This window comes from Anser anser (assembly GCF_964211835.1).
Source record: "Anser anser genome assembly, chromosome: 2".
NCBI lineage: Eukaryota > Metazoa > Chordata > Aves > Anseriformes > Anatidae > Anser > Anser anser.
The window spans coordinates 97,499,220-97,526,672 of NC_139721.1; the positions used below are offsets into that span (position 1 = coordinate 97,499,220).

General features: G+C 36.7%; 1 protein-coding gene across 2 annotated transcripts; it reads right to left on the reverse strand.

Moving 5' to 3' along the window:
* On the reverse strand, positions 1-27,453 carry LOC310893743 (protein C-mannosyl-transferase DPY19L1-like). 2 transcript variants are annotated; one of them, XM_083823111.1, is made up of 13 exons: positions 27,214-27,453; positions 23,073-23,130; positions 16,066-16,157; positions 13,956-14,055; positions 12,605-12,682; positions 9,711-9,797; positions 7,583-7,642; positions 4,961-5,041; positions 4,092-4,193; positions 3,261-3,332; positions 2,692-2,741; positions 1,638-1,662; positions 2-425 (listed from the first exon to the last, which is right to left on the reverse strand). In XM_083823111.1, the coding sequence occupies exons 1-13, from the start codon at positions 27,249-27,251 to the stop codon at positions 246-248; spliced, it is 1,023 nt and encodes a 340-aa protein (XP_083679237.1). In that variant the 5' UTR covers positions 27,252-27,453; the 3' UTR covers positions 2-245. The 2 variants fall into 2 exon arrangements, with proteins under 2 accessions (XP_083679238.1, XP_083679237.1); XM_083823112.1 differs by lacking the exon at positions 23,073-23,130 and having other exon boundaries at positions 1-425.

Consider the following 27,453-nt stretch of genomic DNA (forward strand, 5'->3'; position numbering starts at 1 on the left):
TCAATAGCTAATAAAAATTTGCAACAGCATTAGTAAAATCCATTGTATGTCTCTTTATGCTCAAGTTCAATGCACAGCATACTAATTTGTATAGTAATGCAGTTGGACAAGTTGCATAAAACAGGATGCTTATTTTATTTAGGGTGAGGGGAAAAAGGAACATGTAATCATACTTTTAGACAGGCAACTTAATTTAGTTTATTTTTAACTGTGATACTCAGATTCAGCAATCACACAAATTTGATTTAGAATAAATATATAGGTAATAGTGTAAGTACTGAGATAGCTGCAGCACTAAATCTTACCTGTTTTGAACACACCAAGGAAGCCATAACACACAGGTGTGGTGTCAAAAACAACTTTAGCCTCATGATTAAAATCGCTAGGACACTGTATGCCAACAGCTGCAATGCATGGTATACCACCTGCAAAATAAACAAACAAAACCACAAACAATTGTATTTACATACTTTTAATTTCTCTCAAAACTGTAACTTCATTTTCAGTATAGCTTAAATGACAAGTTTGTCTGAAAAAGAGTCAAAGTGAAAGTAAAGATCTTCACATTTCAGATGGTGAACAGAACTTTGTCATCTTTTTTTTAAAGTGCGTCTAGTCTGTCAAAGTATGGAACAACAGCAGGAGAAACATTAACAATAAAACTAGAAGGAATTTGAGAAATGGCTAGCTCTTCAAAAGATTCTAGAACACAGGCAGAAACAGCTAAAATTTGTTATATTATCTCTTTATAGAAGTGAAGAGACCTTGCTAATACCTTGTCTAATACCTAAAATATTGACGTATGAGATGGAAGAAGCAAATATAGTCATCTAACCTGGAGAAAAGGAGACTCAGGGGAGACTCTACACCTGTATCATGTATCTACTCTGTATCATGTTCTATAATTACTTTAAAGGAGGCTATAAGCAAGGTGGGGATCAGTCTCTTCCCAAGCACCAAGCAATAAAACAAGAGGAAATGACCCTAAGTTATGCCAAGGGAAGTTTAGGTTGGATATTAGGAAAAAAATCTTCACTGTTCCGAAGTGTTGGAACAGGCTGCCCAGAGAAGTAGTTGAGTTACCACCCCTGGAGATCTTCAAAAGATGTGTACCGTAGAGCTTAGTGACATGGTTTAATGGTGGACTTGTCAGTGCTAGGTTAAAGGTTGGACCAGATGATCTTAGAGGAGGTCTTTTCCAACCTAAATGATTTAAATGATTCTATAATCTCGGCTACTCACACTACCACAGGCAACTTGTTAGAAAAAAAACAGTTAGAAGGCATCAGACATGTAGTTCAGCCCTCCTAACAGTGAATCTACATCACCTGTGGAAGTGCTGTGGTAAATCACAGAGGCATTTTCACAATCAGTGCCTTTCTGCACTGGTACAGCAAAAGCCCAAAGGACTCCTATCCTGCACTGCCACCCCACCATTAATTAGCATTATTTTCTGTTCAGCATTCCAGAGCTATTTTGGTGACATATTGGATTCAATTTAAGACAATGGAATAAAAGACGCGAATAATTAGCTACAAATAAACCATCTACCAGCATTAATATTGAAATACAGCTTGCAATGGGCCAACTATTCTCATTAACATATGAATAAAATTGTGCAGAAAAAAATATCTTACCTCACCCTGGTTAAAACGTTCCTCTCTGAATAAAGAAAAAAGGAAAAAAATCATGATTTGTTTCTATCATATAGATGCAGCACTTTTACTTTACAGTAAGCAAGAGTCAGCACCTGTACAGATTTTTTTTTCTAAGAAGCTTATATATATACACTGCAGATTAGGAACTATCCTCCATCCCTATGTCTACTTGGATATCTGAAAATTAATTATAGCAGTTTTTTAATCACTTTCATGAATTATTTCACATATAGAAGAGTTGAACAGTTTATTTTGAGAATGAAACCTCAGTAACATAACAGAGGCAAAGAACTGTTACCAAAATGTCAGACATTTACTCAGACTGGTTTTGGCTTTATGGGAAATATAAATGTGAATACAGTGAAAACAAGGTATACTTTTTTTTTTTTTTTTTTAAATAAAAACCCTCTGAGGGCAGAATGCTGCATCAATTTTTTATTTTTTTAATTTTGATATATGCCATTAAGACTATGGAAAGCAGATATTACTGAAATGACTAGTGACAAAAAAAAATGGAAGCAAAAAGATTTCCTTTGTTAGGGAAATGACAACATGCAATTGGCCAAATTCACTGCCCTTAAGCACTTCAAGAAGTGATGCCAAATGCCTGTAACAGGCAGAGCACGTATTACAGACGCTTAGAAAATAAAATTAATACAGCTGGGATCCCTTCCTAAAGATGAAATTCAAGTATTTTTATAACCTGGAAAAAAATAACGGGGAAGAAACAGCTTGTGTTCACTGTTTATAGGAGAAAAGTGAATAGACACATAAGTAAACACTGATTTAGGAACAAAGTAGAAATATAAATGATGAAATAGAATATTTGTGGGCGAGGGGGGCTAAGATGTCTGAAACTAAGTTCAGCAGATAAAACTTAGTCTATAAAAATACTACAAATAGTACATCCAAGCCATTCAGTTACATAATTTACCCTTCAAAAAGGGTCAACGTAATGTAGCTATTTAGTGTATGTCAAATCAAATGAACTTCCAGCAGGAAGATCAGTTTGACATTCAAAAAGAATACTTACCTTTCATATTGGCCTGTATGAGATAAAGTCCACCTAAGATATTTAATTGCCTGAAGAACACAGAAGCCAGCAAAATTATGAATAAATTTTCAAAAGCATTATAGAGCATTTCCAACATTCGTTAAATTAAATTACACCTGAGTATCTCGTTTTCAGATAATGCTAAGATAAAGGCACACAATGCTTTACCTAAAAATTCTTTCTGAGGATGTTTAATTAGCCAGGCAGTTAGCAGTTATCCCATCTGTTCTTGTGTTCTTGTGTCTGTAAGTTGTTTTCACACAAACTATACATAATCAAATTTACAAAAACAGTTGTAAACTTTAGTTATAGTACTCATCAGCTAAGTGACAGAATTTTTTTTGGTGCTTAACATCAAAGCAAGTTTTCTCACTGACGCAGGACCAGAACTTTGTAAAAACTTATGTAAAGGAAATACAGAACTGTATACAAATATTTTTGACAATCTGTATTTTGTTTAACTTTTTCCTGTCTCAAAATAAATACTGGTCCCTTAGAAACACGAAAAAAGTAAATTCAAGTTAAAGGTGATTCACTAAATCACTTACCTTTTTGATGATTACCCCCAAAACCACCAGAACAACTGGTAGTAGTAGAGTCTTTGTGTATCTAACTGGAGTCTACAATGGAAATACAATGCATTAATTGCTTTCCAGTCATCTAGAGTTACATCGATGTTCATTTTGAAAAAAATAATATAAAGGAGTTTTTCCTCAAGTGAAACAAATATAAACACACAACAAGAACAAAACAAGCTAGAAGAAACTTAAATTTAAACTCCACCCAGCAATCTCACTAGAGGTCTTAATACTAGGGTCATTAAAAAATTATTCCCCTTTCTTTGGCAAACTACCCAAAGACTTGAAGTAGATGGTATCTCAAAAGAATTCGAGTGTTCTGGGTTGACTAATCTATAAATGTTCTGAACACATTTAGATACTGATGAACCAGAAAAGTCTACTAACAACACACATGGAAACCTCGATACTTTTCTGTAAACTAAATCTACTTCACCTTCGTGGCTCTCATCACATTTTCCGTTTACTCAGCATCAGTTACTGACAGACACAAAATCTTAATTTTGCAGGACTTTGACCTTTCATATATCCCTGAACAAGCACTTCTTTTAGTAAAGTAAGCATGCTTCTTAGATATGAAATCAAAACACTTTTAGTGTTAGCAAATTTAAAAGCAATAAAACCATTTAAATTTAGCTGAAGTTCATTAACATCTCTAACTTCATCAGTAAGCGCTTGGAAAAAAAAGAAAGAATTCTTACGACAGCAGTAGTATGTTATGGCTCACAGATGTTTCAAGTTATAAATGGAGATAAATCAAAAAGCTCCCTTTTCCACAAACATCTAATTTGATCAGATTACCTCTTTTTCCATGAAGTCAAACTCTGCAGCACAGGTATACATTAATGTATCAAAATCCTTGTAGCCAATAAATTTAGATTTTAGTATGTTACCTATATGAGCCTGGTAGGAAATACAAAAAAAAGAGCTGCAGTAAGAAAAAAAAAAAAAACTGTTTTCTGCAAACAAGTAGTGTAAATATATATCATTTTTTTAAATTAAAACAGAGGATTATATAATTTACAATAATGTTATAAATGCACCAAAAATGTATTTGAGTAGATTAAATGATATATTTGATCATAACAGATTAGACAAAAGAAAAAGCAGAAAGCAGCAGAAAAAGAATGTTACCACTGCAACTGGGTTGAACAAGAGTACAGTTTGCATATGCATATTTTAAGATATGAGCTTCCCACCTCTTGCCCCTACATTTAGGTGTGCAGCATCTTCATAGACAGGGTTTAAAAAATATAATTTAATAATAAAAGCACTAAAGTGCAATTAGGAGTTCTAGTTACAACAAGCATTTCAGAATTGCCTTAAAAATGAGTTTCAGAAGAAATTGAATCAAGAAACAGAGTAAATAAAGATGTAGGAAAAAGATACCAAAAATAAACAGAGCTCTATAAAGCCAAATTTCATAACAAACACAGAGCATTTATCAACTCAACAGTAAACACATTGGTCTTTTCACAAACTTAGGTCATAAAACCTCAAAGTCTTCATTCATATTGAATGAGAAAGCAAATACACAAGCCCATTCCCATTTCTGCAAAAGAAGTCTTGGAATCTCGGGAAAATATATCAATAAGAGACTGAAATCAAAGTTTTAAGACAAAATATTTTTAAAAGACACCATATACTTGCATAAGAGAAAGAAGACGTACATCATCAGCTATTCCAAATGCTAAAGAAGTTAGGTATTTCAAGGTGACTGTCCCAAATAACCAGGCACATCCTTCAATGACCTTAAAAATACATTCAGAATGAAATAAACATGTCTCAACAAACTTTTAAATAAAGCCATCCTTTCTCAGAAAGATTACTAAATTTAGTGACTAGCTCAAAACTCTACGTTATCACCAAGATATACAATCATTTCTAACCAGTTACACTTCTGAAATTTGAACACACTGGATGGTTTTATGTTTTGTTTTCTCTTTTTTCCCCCTCCCTTAGTTCAACTGAAATATTTTTGGATTAACTGATATTTTGGCTGTATCACTGCACATGACAATGTAGCAGAGGATGTAGCAAAGTAAACTTTAAATGGGGCAGCCAAACTGTCAATTCCATCTGTTTTGCATACAGTGGTGTACCATGATTATTTTCCACCATCAGCCTCTCTGTAATTATCAGGTTGTACTACCCCACTAATCCAAACCTTTGAAGGAATTTGCTGATTTATAGTACCTTTTGAAGATAATCTCAAAATAGAACTTCAAGGAGATAGAAAGGGTTACATACCATGTTTATGAAATGTAACTAAAACTACTAAAAAGGAGAAAATTCTAGGTAGTCTCGTTTTACTTAGTTCCTTATAAAACGAGCCCAGCTGAGTAGGAAAGCCTGGCTCAGCATCATGCATATGACAGGGACCAGCAGCAGATACATTCACAGAGAATATAATAAAAACATGCAAACTGATCTTTACCCTAATGTAACCATGATATTTATGTGACTGTGGGTTGCATTCAATCATCATGTTTAATGGCTGAAAATGAACCTAAATGCCTGAGAGGTACCTAATCCTTTTCTGACTCTTTATTTTTTGCTTCCACAATATAATAATTCTCTCTTATAAATTTACTGCTGCCAACATAAGGAGCACCAAATAAACTGTAATTATAACCTGTTTCTACTCACTAGCTTTCTTATGCTTACCTCCACCTTCGAAGATGTAGAATTCTAACTTATTTTAAAATCTGTGCTATTTAGCAATTCTTTATTAATAATTATCTTCATATCCTCTCTTCTTATATTTGATTGTGGTACGTTTTGCATTTGGGGGGAGGGCATTCTTTCATGTGCCTTTTTTTTTTTTTTTAAGAAAGATATGCTGACTGAGATTGCATATAATATTTAGGATGGCAAGAATGAGTTTAAAAAATAAGAAAATTTACTGCTTTTTCTGGAAGGAGTCCACTCTCCATAACTTCCATTGTTTACTTTCCTTTTTGATGCCTGCTCAGAAATGCAATGATGTATTCAGAGAACTTTTCATAAGAATACCAAAATTTTTCTGCTTATTTAGGTTCAAATATTTTATACATATAATTTGGGTGGTGGTGGTCTTCTTTTGAAAACTTACCATTTAATCCCACCCTTTGTTTCTTACCTTCTAACATTCACACCTTATCACATGGAGCTTATTTTCTTTTACAGTTCCCGTTAGTTATCTTCCCCAAAAGGTTTCTGAAATTCAAGTGCATTACATTCACCCATACACCCTTATCTATATCCTTCAAAGAAGTCAAATACATTTGCCAGGCATGACTTCCTTTAGAGAGGCTGCATCGGACTTATCTTTTGTTATATCACATGTACATGTATCTTTAACAACTTTATTCATCTATTTATTCTTCTACAAAGTTGGACTTACTGGTCTGTAGTTCCACAAATGTCTTGGATCTCAGTTTTAAAAACCTGACACAAGATCTGTCTACATTCCCAATTCCCTGGTACCACAGGTAACTAGTTACATTGACAGGTTACACACGCGATGCAGTTTGTTATAATTTTTTTTTTCATTTTAATGCCTTTATATTCTAATGCCTGCATAATAACTGTATGAATTTCATCCAGTTTTGGCAAGAGGTTACCATTCATTTTAATGAGAATGGTCTTAAGCACCTGGATAGTCTTAGTAGTCTCCCATTAAAGATATCTTTACCAGTTAACGTTGTATCTTAAGCAGCAAGTTGTTTCTCATGTTTTCTACAGTGTTGTATTTTATTTGTCAGAGTTTTGGGGGTTTCCTCCACATTTGGACATTATTTCAACTGCCCTCAAACCCCAACTACATGCCCCTACATCGTTTTAGTCTGACTCTTTTCTTGTACTTAGTTATGTAATTGTAAGTTGCTTGATGTTATCAAAAATATTCTGAAAGAATGGTGATATAGGACATATTTTTAATGAATCACTAGTGTAGTGTCTTAATCCCCATCAAATCACCAGGCACTGTTATTCTTTTAACTGCCTCTTCTAAATTGCTTTCTGTTTCAGAGAGATTTTCATACAGATCTTAGGTTTTGCAAACAGGTTTAAATTAAATGTGCTGCCATTTGAATGTTATTTTAATTTTGTGAAATAAATGCTTATTTATGCCCTTTTTCATCCTTCAGTATTTTAAAATGAATTCCTAGGAATAGGGACAATTTACTTGAAAAGGGCAGTTTATCTGTATTTCTTGATTTTCTGCTGTTAGAAAACAAAAGTTAGTTCAGTTTCATTAAAACAAAAGTCATAATTATTTTCTAAAATTCAAGATGTATGAAATTCCTTACCCACAGATAGACTTGACTTCTGCACCTTTTAAAGACTCTTGGACTCAGTTCCAGAATTCCCTAATAATAAAATGAAAATATATTTCCAGGTAAGATATAACAAGAAGATGTTCCAGTATCTTAGATGACTTTTTATTTTATTTTAATAAGCACCTGCTTTAGCATGCAGCTACTTAAAGTAAATAAATAAACACACACACCACCACACACCAGATTCCGGAATCAACACATGAAACATGAATGAACAGAATCAACATACGGTATTGTGATTTTACCCTGCATTGGCAAAACATGCCAAAATAAAAATTCCTACTGCAGTTTATATATGATTAATGGACGACTACTCTACTTTTTACCAAGTAAAATTCTATATTATACAGTTCTAAGTTTCTTTAAATCAAAGACAACAGGAAACAATTATGTCTGCTTTCATGAACAACAGCCTTCTGAAGCAACAAATAAATTACTGGCAGCATAACACAAATTTTTCATACAAGGCAAGAGAACACAAGTGGGGAAAAAATAATCAGTATTTTTCTGTTTCACATTGTTCCTGATTTATGACACACAGAAAATCCGTTCTAAGATGCCTTGACAAACAACAGCATTAAGAAAAACAGAGAATGAACTTAAAAGCTTTTAGAACCCCGTCTGTATGTGACATGGACTGAGGCCACTATATACAGTCAAATAACAGACAAACAACAAATGTTTTTTTCTAAGCAGAAAATAGGCAAGAAACTCAATGTAACTACACTTAGTATATAATTACAGAAGCTGCTACAAGCAAGTACAGTAAGTTTATAAGAAAAACTATTCCAACAACTACCAGTAGTGAAAGGAGATAATTCTTAACACAGGTGAGAAATTACCACTCTTTTACTGAAGGACAAAATATAAATAAAACAAAAAAGAAAACAAACAAAAATCACTGAGGTCACCCCATGCTTCTAGCAGGGGCAAAAGGATTCAGAAATTGAGATTACTTGTAGCATGCTAAAGCAGATCTGTTTATACAATCTTATCTCCTATTTCATGTACATAATTCCCTTAGCAGAAACCATATGAAACTAGAAGAGGTTAGAGGTGGTTTTTCCTCTTACGTATAAATGAAGATAGCGAATGTTGAGATGAGTCTTTAGTGAATAATTTCACACTTGGGAATATGGCTCAATAGCTTCAAATAGTACTGTGTACTATTTGAACTACAGTTTCCCTTACTCTGCTCTGGTGAGGCCTCACCTCAAGTGCTGTGTTCAGTTTTGGGCCCCTCAGTACCAGAAGGGCATCGAGGCCCTGGAGCACGCCCAGAGAAGGGCTACAAAGCTGATGAAGGGCCTGGAACACAAGTCCTATGGGGAGCAGCTGAGGGAACTGGGGTTGTTCAGTCTGGAGAAGAGAAGACTCAGGGGAGACTTTATTGCTCTCTACAAGTACCTGAAGGGAAGGTGTGGGGAGCTGGGGGTCAGCCTCTTCTCACAGGTAGCTAGTGATAGGACAAGAGGGAATGGCCTCAAGTTGTGCCAAGGGAGGTTCAGGTTCAAAATTAGGAGACATTTCTTCTCAGAAAGAGCAGTCAGGCATTGGAACGGGTTGCCCATGGAGGTGGTGGCGTCACCGTCCCTGGGGGTGTTCAAAGAAAGGTTGGAGGTGGTGCTTAGGGACATGGTTTAGTGGGTGACATTGGTGGTAGGTGGATGGTTGGACCAGATGATCTTGGAGGTCTTTTCCAACCTTAATGATTCTACGGAATTTTGTTATGTAAGTTACAGTCATTTGTTCTGTATTTGCAGTTTCAGAGAAAGAAGCATTTAAAACAAGACTTCTTGCTCATGTTCTCATTTCATAATTATTTTGGTCAAATATTATGATGGTGTTAACAATGGTGTGGATCCTGTAAAATTTAACCTGGCCTAAATAAAGAAGACAGCTGACCCCTAACTCAGCTTCCCTTTGGAAGAGGTCTTGGTGTGAAAAATCTTAGTATTTAATTATTCTCCTAATATCTTTAAGGTCTGTTTGTGACATAAAAGATTTGTCAACTGTCTGGTAATGCAGCAGTTTTACATTTTATATCAATACATACAGAACAGTACATGATTAATTTTCTTTTTCTTAAACAACTTACCCATATAACTACTAAAGATGCAGCATAATATGATGTTAATAACATCGAATTACCGAACATCAAAATAAAACATACTACAAGAGATACCTGAAAAAAGAAAATTAAAATTATTAAATTTACAATAGAAAAGGTTAAGAATTGCCTAACTATATAAATTACGTTGTAACACAAACAGCTTTATAATTAAAGACACAACCCTGGCAACAAGTGCAAGCTTGATATTTGGCTTAGAGAACTGTTCTGAAAACACTGAGTACGACATAATTGTGACAGATAGCCAAGTGTACAGTATTATTTTATATTATAAAGTACACATAGATTAAGACTAACTCATCTTGCCCGATACACCTGTTATATTTTTGAAGTTATTCCTAACATAATGCAATAATTTGGGGAAAAAAAAAAAAGTATTTCTCTATTCTGTTTGTTATCTTTCAGAGTCCTGGACAAACATTAAAAGTACTGAATAACTGAATAAATGCTTGTTTTCTTTCTTCCAAAGTGAGAAGCATATATTTAAAAAATAATCATTACTGAATTAAATGAAGCAGCATTCTGACTGTTCAATCATATGAACAGCTATATCAGGTTGAAAGTCAAGGCTGAAATACACAAAAAACTTTTTTGCACCATCCTGATCTCCTACTGTGCTTTCTGATTAAGAGAAAGCAAGCTGAATTACATTTCCCAACTTGGGAAAGCCATATCAATGATCAATCTCTACCTTCTACTGTGCACAGGAATAAGGAAAAGTAGTAAAATGTTCAGCCTTTTGATTTATTTTCTTTTTTCCATAGCTAGGCTGTAATTTTCTACAAAAACTGGAGGTTGGGGACAGAATCAGAAACACCACAAAGACAGACCAGCAGTTTACCCAGCCTCAGAAAGCTTTCTCTATAATGGTACACAACTATTTAATGATCTGAAATTAGGCTTTTATGGCACTTTGGCACCAATATTATACACTTACTACTATAAGCCAAATGACACAAATATTTCATCCTGCTTCTGCCAAAATTTACTAAACCAAGATGCTTATTTGCAAATTTTCCTTATAAGTGTGACTGGGAACAAGCATTTTATATATAGTTTTAGATAGAAATTGAGCTGAATAGAACTTACTACTGCCTTTCATTTACCGTTTGCAGTATTTCAAAATGTTTGGAAAAAAGTATGAAATATCATTTAGATAAAAGCTTCTTTTGTGTGGCAAAAACACTTTCTGCCCACTGAGTTTGCATTGCAAAATTTTATCAAAAGTGTATTTTTAAAAATAGACATATTTCTTAAAAAGGAAAAAAAAGTTTACATCTTCCTATATATTTAAGACTGTGGTCTTTCTTCAAACAGCAGAAAATCCTAGCAACAGAACTTGATCATTATCTTAGTTTCAAAAATGAAGACCAGGTATATTATGCTGAAACCCATTTGCCTTTTACTTATTATCTCCTGCCTTTGACTTTCTTATCAATTTGACAAAATAAGTTTTTTTCAGACTAACATTTTATCTTTTTTTGCCCTTCATTCTAAACATTTCTCTAAATAGTTTGAGCAGAACATCTTCTCGTGGTCCAGATGTCCGTAGTCTTCAAAACCAAGTTCTAGTTGGGGTTTCCTAATTTTGACTTGCAAACACCTCATTTATTGTTTCCATTAACTAATGGCATAAGATGAACGCTATCTTTTCAACTTTTTATTGTTCATACTCTATTTTTAGTATATTTTCTATTCTGCTGTTTGAGAATGCATGTATCTTTGAATTCATGAAATAAGTAGAAACAAAAAGGCAAGGCAAATATTTCTACAAATCTTTTAGGTCAATAATTTTTATGGAGTTCAACAATTACGATGCATCGGACAGATCCTACTTTCTGACACTATGATATAAAAACATTTAAGATCAAATGTTCAAATCCAGGCCCCTCCAACCCCTGCTGTTGACTCCCTCAAGTGATGACAGGCCATGCAGAGGGATCTAGATAGATTGGTGCATTGGGCAATTATCAACAGCATGAAGTTCAGCAAAGGTAAATACCAGGTTCTGCACCTGGGACGGAGTAATGTTTGTTACAAGTACAGACTAGGAGATGAGTGGCCAGAGAACAGTTCTCTAGAAAGGGATCTGGGGGTGCTGGTTGACAGCAGGCTCAACACGAGTCAGCAGTTTGCCCTGGCAGCCAAGACAACAAACTGCATTTTTGGATGCATTAAACACAATATAGCCAGCTGGCCAAAAGAGATGATTCTCCTGCTCTATTTAGTAATGATGAAGCCTCACCTTGACTACTGCATGCAGTTCTGGTCTTCACAATATAAAAAGGATGTTAAGTTACTTGAAAGCATCCAGAGACGGGCAACAAAGCTGGTAAAATGGCTGGAAAGTATGTCCTGTGAGGAGAGGCTGGGGACAATTGGGCTGGCTAGCTTGGAGAAGAGGAAGCTAAGAGGTCACCTCATTGCTCTCTACAACTTCTTGAGGAAGAAGTGGAGAGGGAGGCACCTGTCTTTCCTCCCTGGTAACCAACAATAAAATGGAAGAGAATGACACAAAGCTATGCTGGGGAAGGTTCAGAATGGATATTAGGAATAATTTCTTTACCATGACAGTGGTCAAACACGGAAACAGGCTTTCTAGAGAGGTGGTTGATGCTCCATGCCTGTCAATGTTCAAGGGGCATTTGTATAATGCCCTTAATTATATGCTTTAACTTTTGGTTAGCCCTGAAGTGGTCAGGCAGTTGGACTTGATGATCTTTGAAGGTCCCTTCCAAATGAACTATTCTATTCTGTTATTGCACATTTCTAATCACTTTGAAACTAATGAAAACACTTCAGACACACTGTTTTGATACTTTAACCTGTTTGAGAAGTTTTAATTTGAAAAAAAAAGTTACCATATGAACAGAGAGTATCTTCTGTAATTTGCAGGCGTCAATATAACCCATAATACACACAGCAAATAATGAAGCTATCTAGAATGAAAAGCAAAAAAAAATAGTTAACAATTTACAGTGTTGTACTTGCTCTAGCAAATACATATTCATACAAAAACTAATTACTCAAACAATTATAAACCAACTTTTACTGGTGCTTTTTTGCTAAGTGCATACTTAGGCATTTTATAACAGCTTCTTTCAAGAAACTTTAATTTTGCTGCTCTGAATAACAGTTATCAAACATATTTGAGTATTTAAGAAGTAGGTACTTGGTTTTCCAAAAATGGAAGTTATCACAACACAGCACTAAACACATCTTTCACTTTTTAGAAAAAAAAAAAAAAAAAAAGCATTCATTAACATTAACTAACCCCAAATTTTTGCAAAGCACTAAAACATCACAATTTGCTGCTGAGGAAAATGAGATTCACTGATTAGGTAGCTTGCTAAAAGTCACATGGAAAATTCATGAAATTATGAATCGAACCTATAAGTGTCAGACCCAACATCTTATAATGGTTATAGCAATGGATTTCTTATAATGTCTTACAGAGTTTAATGGCTTCTTCTTCTCCACTTAGGATATTTGCATACACAGTTTTGAACAATTGATATATACTATCAACTCAAACCGAGCAACATCTCTTTTGAGTGCAACAGACAAGGGAAAAAGTATGGAAACATGGATGGATTTCAATCAACAGGTTACATTTCAGTCAACTTAAGCATTAAGATATTGTGCTGTATGACCAGTATCCTATTGCTCACAGTAGCATATGCTACATGTCAGCGCTAGTTCAAGTTAACTCAACTGCTTGAGCTCTCAGACAGAGAAATTCTGCCACTACTCTCAGGTTTATTAAAATTAAATAGGAAATCATGCAAAATCATGCCAAATATCACATGCCATGCAAACTTTGCCCTCTGTAAAATAAATAAATAAATAAATAAATATCTGAATAGCCCAAAGCAATGCAAGATCAACACCTTTTATTTTTGTACTTCAATATACAAAGTTTTCCCATGTTCTGCACTTGTTCAAATGCAGTGACCTTAGGATGGAGGCTGCTTTTAAGAAATAAGTAAATTATTTAGTCCTGGAAAAAGAAGACTGCGTGGTGTCCAATTTTAAATTTAAGAATAGAAAAAAAAATGGTGTGATAAATGGGGTGAATCTTTCCTAAGAGCAAGAGTAAAGCCTGGCTAAAATGAAAGCAACAATAGTTGTGAACTCAGTGACTGTCTATAGAAAGTAGTTAATTTGCCTAAAGAAGACAAAGAGGCTATGCAGAGGTGGACACGGTCTTACCTGAGTTAGAAGAACAAACTGAGCAAACTGCCAGGGAAGCATGAAAAAGATATTAGAAACACACAGTGCAATCAAGCTTCCTGTATTAATATTCGGAATCCTTGGGAAAAAGAGACAGAATAGGTATCAGTAAGTTAAATTACACAGATATTTGCATATTATCAAAAAGTAAAACAGAGAACGGAATAAAAAAATAATAATAAAGTTACCTTGGAATTTAGCTAGCAATACAGATCCACTAAAAGTAACAATGTTCAAGTAAATTTAGTATCATTTTTCCATCGGTTTCCAAAAACAATAGTTCTGATGCTTAGTGTTTCTTAACGATATGATATAACATTACCAAGTTTGTCTTTTCCTGGCAATATGTAATACAGCAAGTCAAAACTATATTCCATGCAGCGGTCCACCTTCATGTAACAAGTACAGTCAGGTCACAACCATTTTCTTTTCAGCTGAATTCACAACTATTCTCACAACAGTCTGCACCCAACAGTGATTTTACTCCTCTAGCATTCTATCTCACCCTTCTTTCATATTTACTTTCTGCAACTCTTTTTTTGCCAGCAATCCTGATAAAGGATTTCAACACAATCACAAGTATATGAAACTCACCTTTGACTGAAAACACTCTATTTTCCATGTCTTCCTAGAAAAGTTTTATTTATTTACTCCTAGCTTTGAGATCAGATCAGAAATATGTCATGATTCAAGTTTCCCCAAGTGGCCTCCAAAACTCAGGATATCATAAATATTCTTCCGAAAAGAACCCAAACCCAACAGATCACAGCAGTCTGAACAAATTCTGCAAAATACTCTTTGGTTTCTCCTAAAATCTCTCAAGATTAACTATCGGAAGTCCTGCTAAGCATGAGTTTAAGCTATTATTTAAGTGATGCAAATAACAGAGAATTTAAGTTCTAGTCTCTTTTTCAAATATACTTCCTATATTACATTAGGAGACTGCTATACGTAAAACAGAGCTGCTCTTGAAGCAGGATCTCTAACTGAGAACCTGAAAGTTAAGTCTTTATGTTTTTTATCACCTTTTCAGATCCTCGTGCTGAAACGCCTAGGCTAAATACCTTGCTTCTTCATTGGTAAGCAAGATCAAAGACTATTTTAAGTACCAGCATTTGAAGAACAGAAGTGCATGTATCTAATTAAAAGTCAGTTATGGATACAGATTATATACACTAGAATCAACCTAACTTGAAGTTTAATTTTCTTGGCTTTTGTTTGACTTCACAATTTAACATTAAATGAGGAGGTGTCATTATAATATGAAATCTAGCAATCACTCTACAAACTATTCCTCAAAGTATTTTTCTAGACAGCACGCATTTCTTCCTTACCTAACAAACACACATTAGTGACAGATGATAGAAACATGTTTTGGTTTAATCATCAATAACTACAACAAAATTCAGCTAAATCACAAATATACTGCAAATGTGATGTGCTGGAGTTTGTTAATACTTGAGGGCTTTTCAACCAGTCATGCTTATTTTCAAACCAAAGGCAAAACAGTAACACGATCACCTTGCGGGCCAGAAACAGCCACTGAAAAGCAGGGCTAACAAATTCAGGGGCATCCCTGCATTATTATAACTAGATTGCTTTAAAAGACTGAATTAATAAACACAAAAACTGCAAGAACATTCTAGCTTATGGGTGCTATAGAATCCTCTGTTGCATAGCATAAGCTTACGCTACGTGCAATCAACATACCACTCTCCAAGAGGGCCATAACCAATTGATGGGGTTATCAGCTTGTTTCTCAAAGGAAGGAAGTGACATCAACCAAAAAGTCCGATTTTTTTTTTTAGTTTACACATGTATTTGCCGAATTAGTGATTCTGATTTTTATTTTAATCATGTCTTCAAGTTGCAAAAATTTTCCTTTTAATACATGAGTAACATGACTGCAGTTTTACTGGTGCAGAGTCTGCAACATAACAGCCACAGGAAGGTTTCCACGTTAATGATATCACTCCTACAGCATAGCAAGGCACATAAATAAATACTTAAATAAATGTTCTTAAATACATGCCCTGTGACATTCTCTTTTAAAGTCGCTGTAAAAAGCTAAGTATAAATTGAGAGGTACCTGAGAATATAGGTCAAAAGCAACATCTGAAGCACAAGGAATGGGTATGAGAAACTTTCACGAAGAGGCGGAGTCCACATGACACGAGTGCACTAAAAATAAGAACCGGGTTAGCTGATAATGTTTGCTGCTGTATTTTCATAAAGCAATGCATTTGTATTTCAAAATGAATGACCACAGGTACTTCAGTAAAGCAGAACCCAAACTACACGAGCTTTTATTCACAAGCTTAAAAACAAACCAAAAAACAAAACACAAACAAACAAAACATAAGCCAAGAAGCAGAATAGAGAAGGAAAAAGGATGCAGCTTTCAGACTTAAGGTGTATGACGCACTGTTTAATTAAAATAGATTACTGCTTTTCCAAAATTAAGTATGACAGCTAGAGAATATCCCAAGAAACAGACAGGAAAGCAGCTGCTTGGCTCTGCTTCTGCTGAACGTAAAAAGTTATTCAGGTAACTGAAATCATTCTCAAATTCATGCAGTGACTTGCCACACTTACATGGAGAAAGTGTGTGAGGAAAGGATCTGAAGAAGAAACCAACATACTCTTCATTACACTAGTTATTTAGGCTGCAAATATTTTACATTTCTAGCAGCATCAACACGGAAAATTTTATAGAATGGGCTCTTCAAAATAGGCCAATAAAACCTAATGATTAAATTAAGCTCTTACACAGCTGTTCTTATTCACATCTTTCACTCTTGAACTCTCCTAAAGCAAAGGATAACACAGTGACATCAACCAAATAGCTTTTTCATGAATTTCTTGGGGTTTGTGGCAAACAGCTCAACTACTTAACTGCCATCCTCTATCTTTCTATTCAGCTCTTTAGAAAATGCTTACAGATGGCAATGACCATCAAAAAAAATATATAACTATATATATAATATATATAATAATATATAATAATATATATTAACTTCACAGTTAAGCACATTACTTTATATCCTTTTTCCAATTTAAATTGATGTTCCTACATGATCAAATAATATTCATCACACTATTTCAATTTTACATACAGAGGTGTTTCAGATGCATAAACAGTTAACCTGCAGGAAATCATACTTTAAATGGAATCTGTTGTAAAGAACACCAGAAGTCTCAACAAAAGGAAATACAATCACTTTGAAATCCAAGGTTTACCAGCAAAAGTAAAAGAAAGCTTTGATTACCACTATGTAGCTAACATCTAGAAGGCTTTCACCCAGCATTTAGCAGAAATAGTTTCAAAAAAATACATCCTGAAATCCTATTTATTTACGGTTGCAACAGAGAGAATCATGCTTATACATATTTAGCACTCGACTTTTTGTAAATTGCTAAGTATGCTTTTACAAAATATTTATATAGCTTTTCTTACACAGACCTAGCTTATACAACAGTATTACCCATCTCCTTTGTCTAATTCCATTTTAATTAGCCAGCCTCTGTAAGATAGGTAGCATTGAACCTGTGGCCAGGAAACATACAAATACAACCCTCAGGAGATTAAGAGTTTCTCCCCCAGTCTGAAATACCATTTCCCATTGCTGCAATCAGTTAGCACAACATGTAATCGAAAGCAAATAAAGCAATTTCAATGAGGAAAACACATCGGTTCCTGTACATCTCTTCTGTTGCACACATGACAAAATTGACTGTGTAAGTGACAGAAGGCCAAAATAAATGAATGCAAATGAGAATTAGTATAGACTTAATCGTGAAAAAAAGCTGAAGGAAAAATACTCTGATGGATGTTAACACATGCTCCAGAAAAGACTGCTGAAGAGAGAGTTCTGTTCAAAAAATGAACAGAATCAACTAAAAGAGGTGCTGACGAAACCTATGAACTTTCTAACTCAAGAGGAGAAATGGGGAGGGTTGGTCCATTCAAACACCTTCAGTCAAGGTTGACAAGGAATAAAATTGTTTCAAGTAAATATTTTTTGATATAAGCATTACGAAAGAAAAAAATATTTTAAAGAGTGGATAATTTTGACATGCAAACAAAAGGAATCAAAATGGCTATTCCCACTAAAAATTAGAAATAAAATGCAATAGAATCATAGAATAGAATACTCTGAATTGGAAGGGACCCACAAGGATCATTGAGTCCAACTCCTAGCATCCCCCTAGGTCTATCCCAAAATTCAGACCACATGACTGAGAGCATAATCTAAACGCTTTTTAAACTCCGACAGGCTTGATGCCGTGACAACATCCCTGAGGAGCCTGTTCCAGCACGTGACCACCCTATCACTGAAGAACCTTTTCCCCATATCCAGCCTGAATGTCTCCTGTCACAGCTTGACACCATTCCCTTGGGCCCTATCACTGGTGACTAAAGAGAATAGATCAGTGCCTGCCCCTCCACTCCCCCTCGTGAGGAAGCTGTAGACCTCGATGAGGTCTCCCCTCAGCCTCCTCTTTTCCAGGCTGAAGAGGCCAAGTGACTTCAGCCACTCCTCATATGTCTTCCCCTCTAGGCCCTTCACCATCTTCGTATGGACGCTCTCTGGACGGTAGAGACTCTCTGGACACTCTCCATCATGGCTGCGTAGAGCCCAGCAGGAGGAGCCAGCTGGTGACCATGCAGGCTGCCAGCTCGCACCCCACATTTAAGAAAAAAAATAAATAAAACCTAAAAAGCAACCGAGATTGAAGTCATTTGGGGGATGGGAAATTATCATGGGATTGGGTCACTGGGTGAGGGCAGCAGCCATAAAGGTGACCATGCTCTAGCAGGAAAAAGGCTGACAGAACCTGGGGCAGAAGCAAATGCCAGCCGGCCTGAGAAGTGCCAGCCCAGGAGCCGTACCACAGGGAGCAGTCCTTCAGGAGCGGACTGCTCCAGCATGGGCTGCTCTCCACAGAGCAGCACAGGAAGTTTCTCAGACAAAAGGAGCTCTGTTTAGGGTAGAAATCAGGCCCATTTTACACCATTTATACCTCTTACCAGTAAGAAGGCATAGGACAAGGAGGAATGGTCTTAAAACTAAAAGAGGATAGACTAGGCATTAGGAGGAAATTCTTCCCTGTAGAAGGGTGGTGAGGCACTGGAACAGGTTGCCAAGAGAAGCTGTGGATGCCCCATCCCTGGAGGTGTTCAAGGCCAGGCTGGATGGGGCCTCAGCCAACCTGATCTAGTGGGTGGCATCCCTGCCTATGGCAGGGGCGTTGGACTAGATGGTCCCTTCCAGCCTTGGCCATTCTGTGATTCTGTGGTGAGGTGTTACTCCAACAACAGCGATTATCCCGAAGGTATGTGTCACCTTTAGGAATACCCCGGCTCCATCCTAGGCTTCACCAGTTTCCTGCACCTTGCACATCCACATTCGCAAGTTCTCCTGAATTCTACGTGTCTTGCTTTGGGGGTGTGTCTCATTGGTTAGGGGCAAGTATTAAGCTATCAATTTTAATGCTCTGTAGACATCATCACTGGAACATGTTGAATCTACACAGCCAGTATGTGAAAGACAGTAGTTTTTTAGGTCAAAAATTCTTTAAAGACCCTTTCTTGTTTCTGTACTTCAGTGAAACCTCACAATCCTGTCAACAGAATACCTCTAAGTTGAAATCTTTTTATCTGGTTTCCTAAGGGAGCCATGTCTGCTCCACAAGGGGTGGACACAAACTAATACTTTTCTTTACAGAATCACAGAATGGTCTAGGTTGGAAGAGACCTCCAAGATCATCTAGTTCAACCTCTGACCTAACACTAACAAGTCCTCCACTAAACCATATCACTAAGTCCAACATCTAAACATCTCTTAAAGACCTCCAGGGATGGTGACTCAACCACCTCCCTGGGCAGCCCATTCCAATGCCTAACAACCCTTTTGGTAAAGAAGTTCCTCCTAATATCCAACCTAAACCTCCCCTGGCACAACTTTAGCCCATTCCCCCTCATCCTGTCACCAGGCACATGGGAGAATAGACCAACCCCCACCTCGCTACAGCCTCCTTTAAGGTACCTATAAAGAGTGATAAGGTCGCCCCTGAGCCTCCTCTTCTCCAGGCTGAACAAGCCCAGCTCCCTCAACTGCTCCTCGTAAGACTTGATCTCCAGACCCCTCACCAGCTTCATTGTCCTTCTCTGGACTCTCTCGAGCACCTCCATGTCCTTCTTGTAGCGAGGGGCCCAAAACTGAACACAGTACTCGAGGTGCGGCCTCACCAGAGCCGAGTACAGGGGGACAATCACTTCCCTAGACCTGCTGGCCACACTGTTTCTTATGCAAGCCAGGATGCTGTTGGCCTTCTTGGCCACCTGAGCACACTGCTGGCTCATATTCAGCCGACTCTCAACCAGTATTCCCAGGTCCTTCTCTGCAGGCAGCTTTCCAACCACTCTTCTCCCAGCCTGTAGCGCTGCTTGGGGTTGTTGCGCCCCAGATGCAGGACCCGGCACTTGGCCTTGTTGAACTTCATACAGTTGGCCTCAGCCCATCGGTCCAGCCCATCCAGATCCTCCTGCAGAGCCTTCCTTCCCTCAAGCAGATCGACACACGCACCTAACTTGGTGTCATCTGCAAACTTACTGAGGGTGCACTCAATCCCCTCATCCAATCATTGATAAAGATATTAAAGAGAACTGGCCCCAGCACTGAGCCCTGGGGGACTCCACTAGTGACCGGCCTCCAACTGGATTTGACTCCATTCACCACAACTCTTTGGGCCCAGCTATCCAGCCAGTTTTTAACCCAACGAAGCGTATGCCAGTCCAAGCCACGAGCAGCCAGTTTCTTCAGGAGAATGCTGTGGGAAACTGTGTCAAAAGCCTTACTGAAGTCAAGGTAGACCACATCCACAGCCTTTCCCTCATCCACTAAGCGTGTCACTTTGTCATAGAAGGAGATCAGGTTCGTCAAGCAGGACCCGCCTTTCATAAACCCATGCTGACTGGGCCTGATCACCTGGTTGTCCTGCAAGTGCCGCGCTTCCCTGGCACTGAGGTCAAACTAACAGGCCTATAGTTCCCCGCGTCTACCCTCCGGCCCTTCTTGTAGATGTTTGCTAGCCGCCAGTCGACTGGGACCTCCCCTGACAGCCAGGACTGCCGATAAATGATGGAAAGCAGCTTGGCCAGCTCCTCCGCCAGTTCACTCAGTACCCTCGGGTGGATCCCATCTGGCCCCATTGACTTGCGTACATCCAAGTGCTGTAGCAGGTCGCCAACCATTTCCTCATGGATAGAGAGGGCCACATCCTGCTCCCCATCCCCTTCCACCAGCTCAGGGTACTGGGAATGGGCAACAATGGGAACTGAGAGAGTGCTGACCTGGCACCAGCCAACTGACACAGCAGGATCATCGTGCAAGGAGCTCCAAACGGGCCACAGCCAAGGCGGCAGTACAAAACACGCGACTGTAACAAAGGTTGGAGGAGAGGACTCGAGGAATTCAGGTATTTTGAGGAATGGAAGTTACAGGGGAAATGGAAGCATGGAGGCAGGACACATTCAAGGCAAAGCAAGCTTTGGCAGCTCCTTTCTTTAAGAAGCTTTTTGCTTCTGAGATAGATGCATATGCCAGGGTACACCCCTGACTGTACATAGACAAGGAAGAGCTCTGTAACTGTTAATGCAACCACACAGCCTAAGGAAGCTCAGAAATGACTGGGAAGGTCAGAACTCTCTTTTCTTCCCATCTAGGTCTAAAAGCGAAATGTGTTTTAACATAAACTGTATTTGTATGGTAATAGAGACTTCATGCCTCAAATATAATGGCTAAGTTAGGCACTGAATACTCATCATCACAGGTTCTTTACTAAGGGATGCAAGACACAGACTCCTGATGGTTCTTGAACAGGAGACATTTATTGCCCTTTTTCACTACTACATATACTTTCCCCGTAGCCCCACGCGCTGTCCACGCGCCCGAATCTGTCTTACAATTGGTTAGAGACCCTCAGACACGCGCCTTGAGCCAGCCAGCAATTGGCCACTGCCCAAAGCTCATCTTTAACACTGTAGCCAATTTACTTTATCTCGACCTTGCTCAAGTTTTTGGTTCTACCACTGTTTTCCTCATTATCTCACTAACTTGTTCTCATTAACTCAGGGACGTGTGAAACAGCACAAAGCTCCCTGCGAATTCCTTTCCCACACTTTACTACTACAGGACAAAGAAATAGTTTATTTTAACATGGACCATCATGAATTTATAGAAGTTTATAGCATGTTTATGCCATGACGTCCCTTCTACTTCAGTTCCTAGAATCTTAAAGACATTTTTTAAAATACTGTTTTACCAGAGAAGTCACTAGAATCAGCACCATTCAATTCTTTGCTTGCTTTGCTATTTTACAAATATGTTAAATTAATAGTGTAAAATAAATGCTTATAAAGTATAAATTAAATGCAAAGTTGCACTCCAATTACAAATAAAATAAATATTTCATAAATATATATACTAACATGTCTTTTCCCTAAAGCATGTATTATCTCTGTTCTCCCCTGCCCCTCCCTCAGGTCCTGTCATCCACAGAGAGGGAAGCTCTCCTATGGGGTCTCTGTATGTTTACAGTTTCTAAATTCTATGCGTCCTGGCTATAGAATATAGTACAGCAGTACTAATGGGTTTCTTTGCTGGTTTGGTATTCATGAATTTCTGGTAAAATACGTAGCAATCTAAATAAAACCTCCTCTGTTTCTGTAGCTTATTCACATGGTACATCTAGCCCAGTTATGTCTGGAACACAGACAAAAAGAGATTTTGATGTTTTGAAACTTGAACTTAATGTCCTGCTGAGATTTCAATCTCAGAACCACTTTACAATATATTTACTTTGTTGGGCTTTTTGTTTGTTTGTTTTGTTTTGTTTTTAATCTAAGGTGACACATTGGACAGTGATACATAAAAGTTGTAGCGTATTTTGCTTTCAGTAAGGTTTTATTCCTTTCTTATTAACCTTGTGCACTCATCCCCAAGTAGATAAGCAACGTCGATATCTTCAAGGAAATGAGATCAATCTTAGTCTTAAAAAAAAAAAGAAAAAAAAAAACTGTGGAAGACCTACCTCTCCATGGTTGAAAAAGAAACACATCACAGTAATGAGGCCTCCTAGACGGCTCCCACTGTGAAAAGAACATGCAAGACAGGTACAACAAACTCTTAACGGCCAATGCTGCTTCAAAAATATGAAGCAACACTAACTTACAGCTAAGTTTATTGGGGAAAACAAAAATGCTTCCAGGCACCAAGGAAAAGCAATCTGTAGAGTACACAAAATATTAAAATACTAGGCAGTCAGCTAGTGTTTACTCCAGAGCAGACCACTCTTTCCACATCATTTTTTTTTCTTCTGTAGAGCACCCATTTCAATGTAAATAACACGTGAAATAGTTATTCTGCTTGTCACAAGCTTTGGTTTATATTATTTCATCAGCAGTAACAATGAATCCTAGTAGTTACAGCCTGCAATTGCAGCTACTTAATCAACCATACCTAGACTTCAGTCATGAGAAGTAAAGAATGTTTTTTGAATTTTGTTTATTGTTTGTTTGTTTTTGTTCAATTGATTGTTTCAACAAAACTCCAAGCAATACAAATGGAGAACTGGCATGCTCAGTCACCCAAAGGGCATCTTTGCAAATACTGATCTGAACCTAATACTTTGTTAAATAACCAAATCAAATGTGCTCAAAAACATACACAAAAATTAATTCATGCAATACAGTCAATGCAAGCTATAATTTAATTCTTATGCAAAGTACTCTGACATTGACATGTAGAAGTTTTTTAAGCCCTTGACTTAAGGATTTTTATAGGTTTCTAAATAAACCAAGCTTACCTGTTGAAAAATTAGTATCATGGATTCAACACTAAAACCAAAGATAGTACTTAGTACTTTTTCCACCTCAAAACAGCAATAGATAATGTTCCTACCTGTTTGGCTAGATTTGTTATTACTGACGTTCTGTGATATAAATCAAGCAACCCTTTTGTACATAAAAAAGTGCATTTCTACTGTGAATTTGACAGGAAATACAATTTTTGCAATAGCAGCCAGCTGTTAAGATTTCAAAAAAAAAAAGTCCTCTCAGATCTTCACCCATCACTAATATACAGGTCAAACAGAATCAGTAGGTTCTGGGTACAATATCAGGGGATTAAAGATACCAGCTGAGTCCTAAAACAATCTCCAGAAAACATGCATTCTTGCACATAAAACTCAACTTTTAATTCTGCAAATACTAAAAGCATCTAATGCTAAAAGCCCAAAATGACCAAGAGGATATGTTTATTATTAAAAAAGTCTTTAAAAATAAAGAAAACTAAAAATTTGCTTAAAAAAATATCAAGATTTATGCGAAGTATTAACATTGTGATAAAACCTTACAGTCTAGAATATAAGGTCTTAATTCTATTATGAATGTTTCAGATCCATCATGCCTTGTTATTCTACCACATGAGAATAGATCAGAAAATCTGTAGCACATAATAGGGAAATGCACCTTGTCACTATCTTTTCAAAAAAAGCAAATGAACACAGTCTATTTCACAGAGGGATATATTTAGTATAGAGTAAAATGGGTTATTTTCTAATAGTGCAATGATATCATGTAGGAGATACAGTAACTCTTCCCATTGAAATTCTCATACCATACTATGATTGGTGGAGTACATACAAAAAATAGCTTTTGAAAAGGCCCTTCTGTTGGGAGTTATAGCTCCCATGTTTAAAAAACTACTAATTCTTTATTAAATTTAGATTATTCTGTTTCAAAGAACTGCAGATGACCTGAACAGTTAATTCTTAGTCTAGTGGAGTCAGGTCTGGAATAATAAAAGAACTTGTATTTTGAATCCCCAGGTACAATAAGATGAAGCCTAAAGAAAGGCACCAGGGACTTGCACTAATTCATTGTTAATTAACATGCAAGAAACAGAATACTGAAAAAGCACTGTCAGAAGGAGATTGGGGAAATTTACTGGTAGCTCCTTGAGATCCAGTATTTGACAATCAACTTATGCATTCTGTCCCTCAACTGCAAGAACAGAGGGAACAGGGGGAACCTGACAACTGCATAAACCACTTACCTGAACACCATTCCTTTACCAATAAAAATAAAACAAAACAAAACAAAACCTAAGCATGAGTTTTCAACATATCCCTTTGATTGTCTTAACAGAGAATGCTCCAGAGCTTGAAGCTAACTTGCATCATACCAGAAGATTCCCAAGTGCCTTTGCATAACCAGAGGTTGCAGTTTCACACTACAGCTAACCAAATGCAACGTCAGCTCACTTTTGAAAAGGATGGTTGTGTTCCCCTTCTTAACCTTGGCCACACACAGCGTGCTAGGACAGGGAAATACTGTCTGGTGATCTTCTAACCTTGAAGAGGAAATTGTTTAAGGAGTTAAACAGCAAAAAGTAGTCCTACAAAAGCAACTACCTTTCTGCTATCTGAACTCCTGGAACAATAGAGTATGGACGGCAAGCACAGATGGGAACACATGCTAGCTTGGAAAGTAAGAGAGTGGTCTTCCACTATGCTATTACCTGCCGTCACTAGACAAAGTTACAAGGAGACTAAAAGCAAATAAGGCTGAAATAAAAAGACTATATGTTTCACAAACACCTAGGGAGGAAAAAAAAGCTAGAAAAAAACAATTATGTAAACTTGAGATGATCGTTGCTAACAAATTCATAAATGAAAAGTTGAAGAAAATATTAGAGGATAGTTTCCCACCATCAAATGAGTCAGGTGCTGTGAAAAAGTCTTTCAAAAGGCATAGAAAAAAAATCAGCTTTAGGAAGGAGACCTACACCAATTCATAAGATTCCTACTTCAGCATAGCAGAATTGCATCACTCAAGATTCAGTTCTTCAATTTTTCACACCTAAATAAAAGCCTTTGTATTCCAGCTTTCCTTGACTACAAGGAACCTTCATACAGATATAATGACTAAGCAGCCATCTAGATTTGGTATCAAACTATGAACTTCTTTAGAAGAAATAAAAAAGATCAAAATCCTACCTCCAGAAAATTGCATAGTCATTAGTTATTTTTCATAACCCCAGCTAGCTAGTGGCTTACAATTTGAAAGAACTGCATTTACATTCTAGTCATTTTGACTACGTACATTGCAGATCATTTGCATTTAAAACTGAATTACTTTCAATACTCAGTAGTTAATTTCTCAGTACTTTCCTTGGATAAGACATTACTGACTCTTCAGTGACATTAATACATGAAATGTGGCTTTCCATGCACCTAACTTAAGAGAAACATGACAAGTTAGTCATACGAATATTCAAAGATTACCTACTTCCTCAAAAAATGAGGGATTTACTTTCTTTGTTAAGAAACACATACATGCTTTACTCCCAAATGTCTGACAGTTGTACTACACAACTTCCTCTTCTCAGTATCACATTCAGCTCCTGCCCTGTGCTATTCTTTATCTGAACCATCACCATATGCTTCAGAGAAAGCAGAAAGAGAACAAATGTCAGTGAAGCCACATAATGATGTGGAGGGAAAAAACACATCTCTTTAAAAAAAGTAGCAGCTTTTTGCACAACAGACGAATGAAAATAGAGGTACAAATATTTCTGCTTCTTTTTTTCTGCAGAACGTGGAATCTCTTTTGTATGAAAGTATATTATGGTTCCTGAAATTTAAGGTCAGATACTGAAAACAGAAATTCACTGAAAAAGGGAAGTATATGTATGCCTGCAAAAGAATGCATTATCTTAAAAAACATTTTGCCTTGTCAGTTATATTAAAATTGAAAGAAATGCAGTATTACTGGAGGAAAAGCATTCTAAAAACCCCAGTCTTGTCATTCAACAAGTGCAGTGTCATTTAAACTTTGTTTAAAAATGAGTAACACTGGTAATTTTAAGAACACCATCAGGACAAAAGTTATTTAAAAATTGCATAATAGTAAATTTTATCCACAACACAGTGGTATCAATGAGATACCACTTCACTGAAATTTTCCATGTTTTTGTAGCATCAACATTTTACTTTAATCAACAAGCTTCTGTCCCACTAGTTTTCAGTGACAATGTATACATTACAGTAAAAATACTACTACTGTACAAACAAACAATATACCATCAAAATATTTTAGCATCTACCTTTTTTTTAATTATACTGTAAAAGCAGACTACAAGTACTAATTAAATAGTCTCAACTGCCTTACCTGAGGTATGTGCCATATAGGAAGAACAGTGACATCATTAATCCATTCAAAAGAAAAATCACAGCAACATAAAAGGAAGCAGGGTCTCCCAAACCTAACAAAAAATTAACACATTGTCAAATATACATGAAAGATCATATAGTTTATAAATCACCACACAATCAGTATAATAAAGCACATTACATAGACTACCTTAATATATCTACAGAAAGAGGCAAAGAAAAGAAAATGCCATGAAGA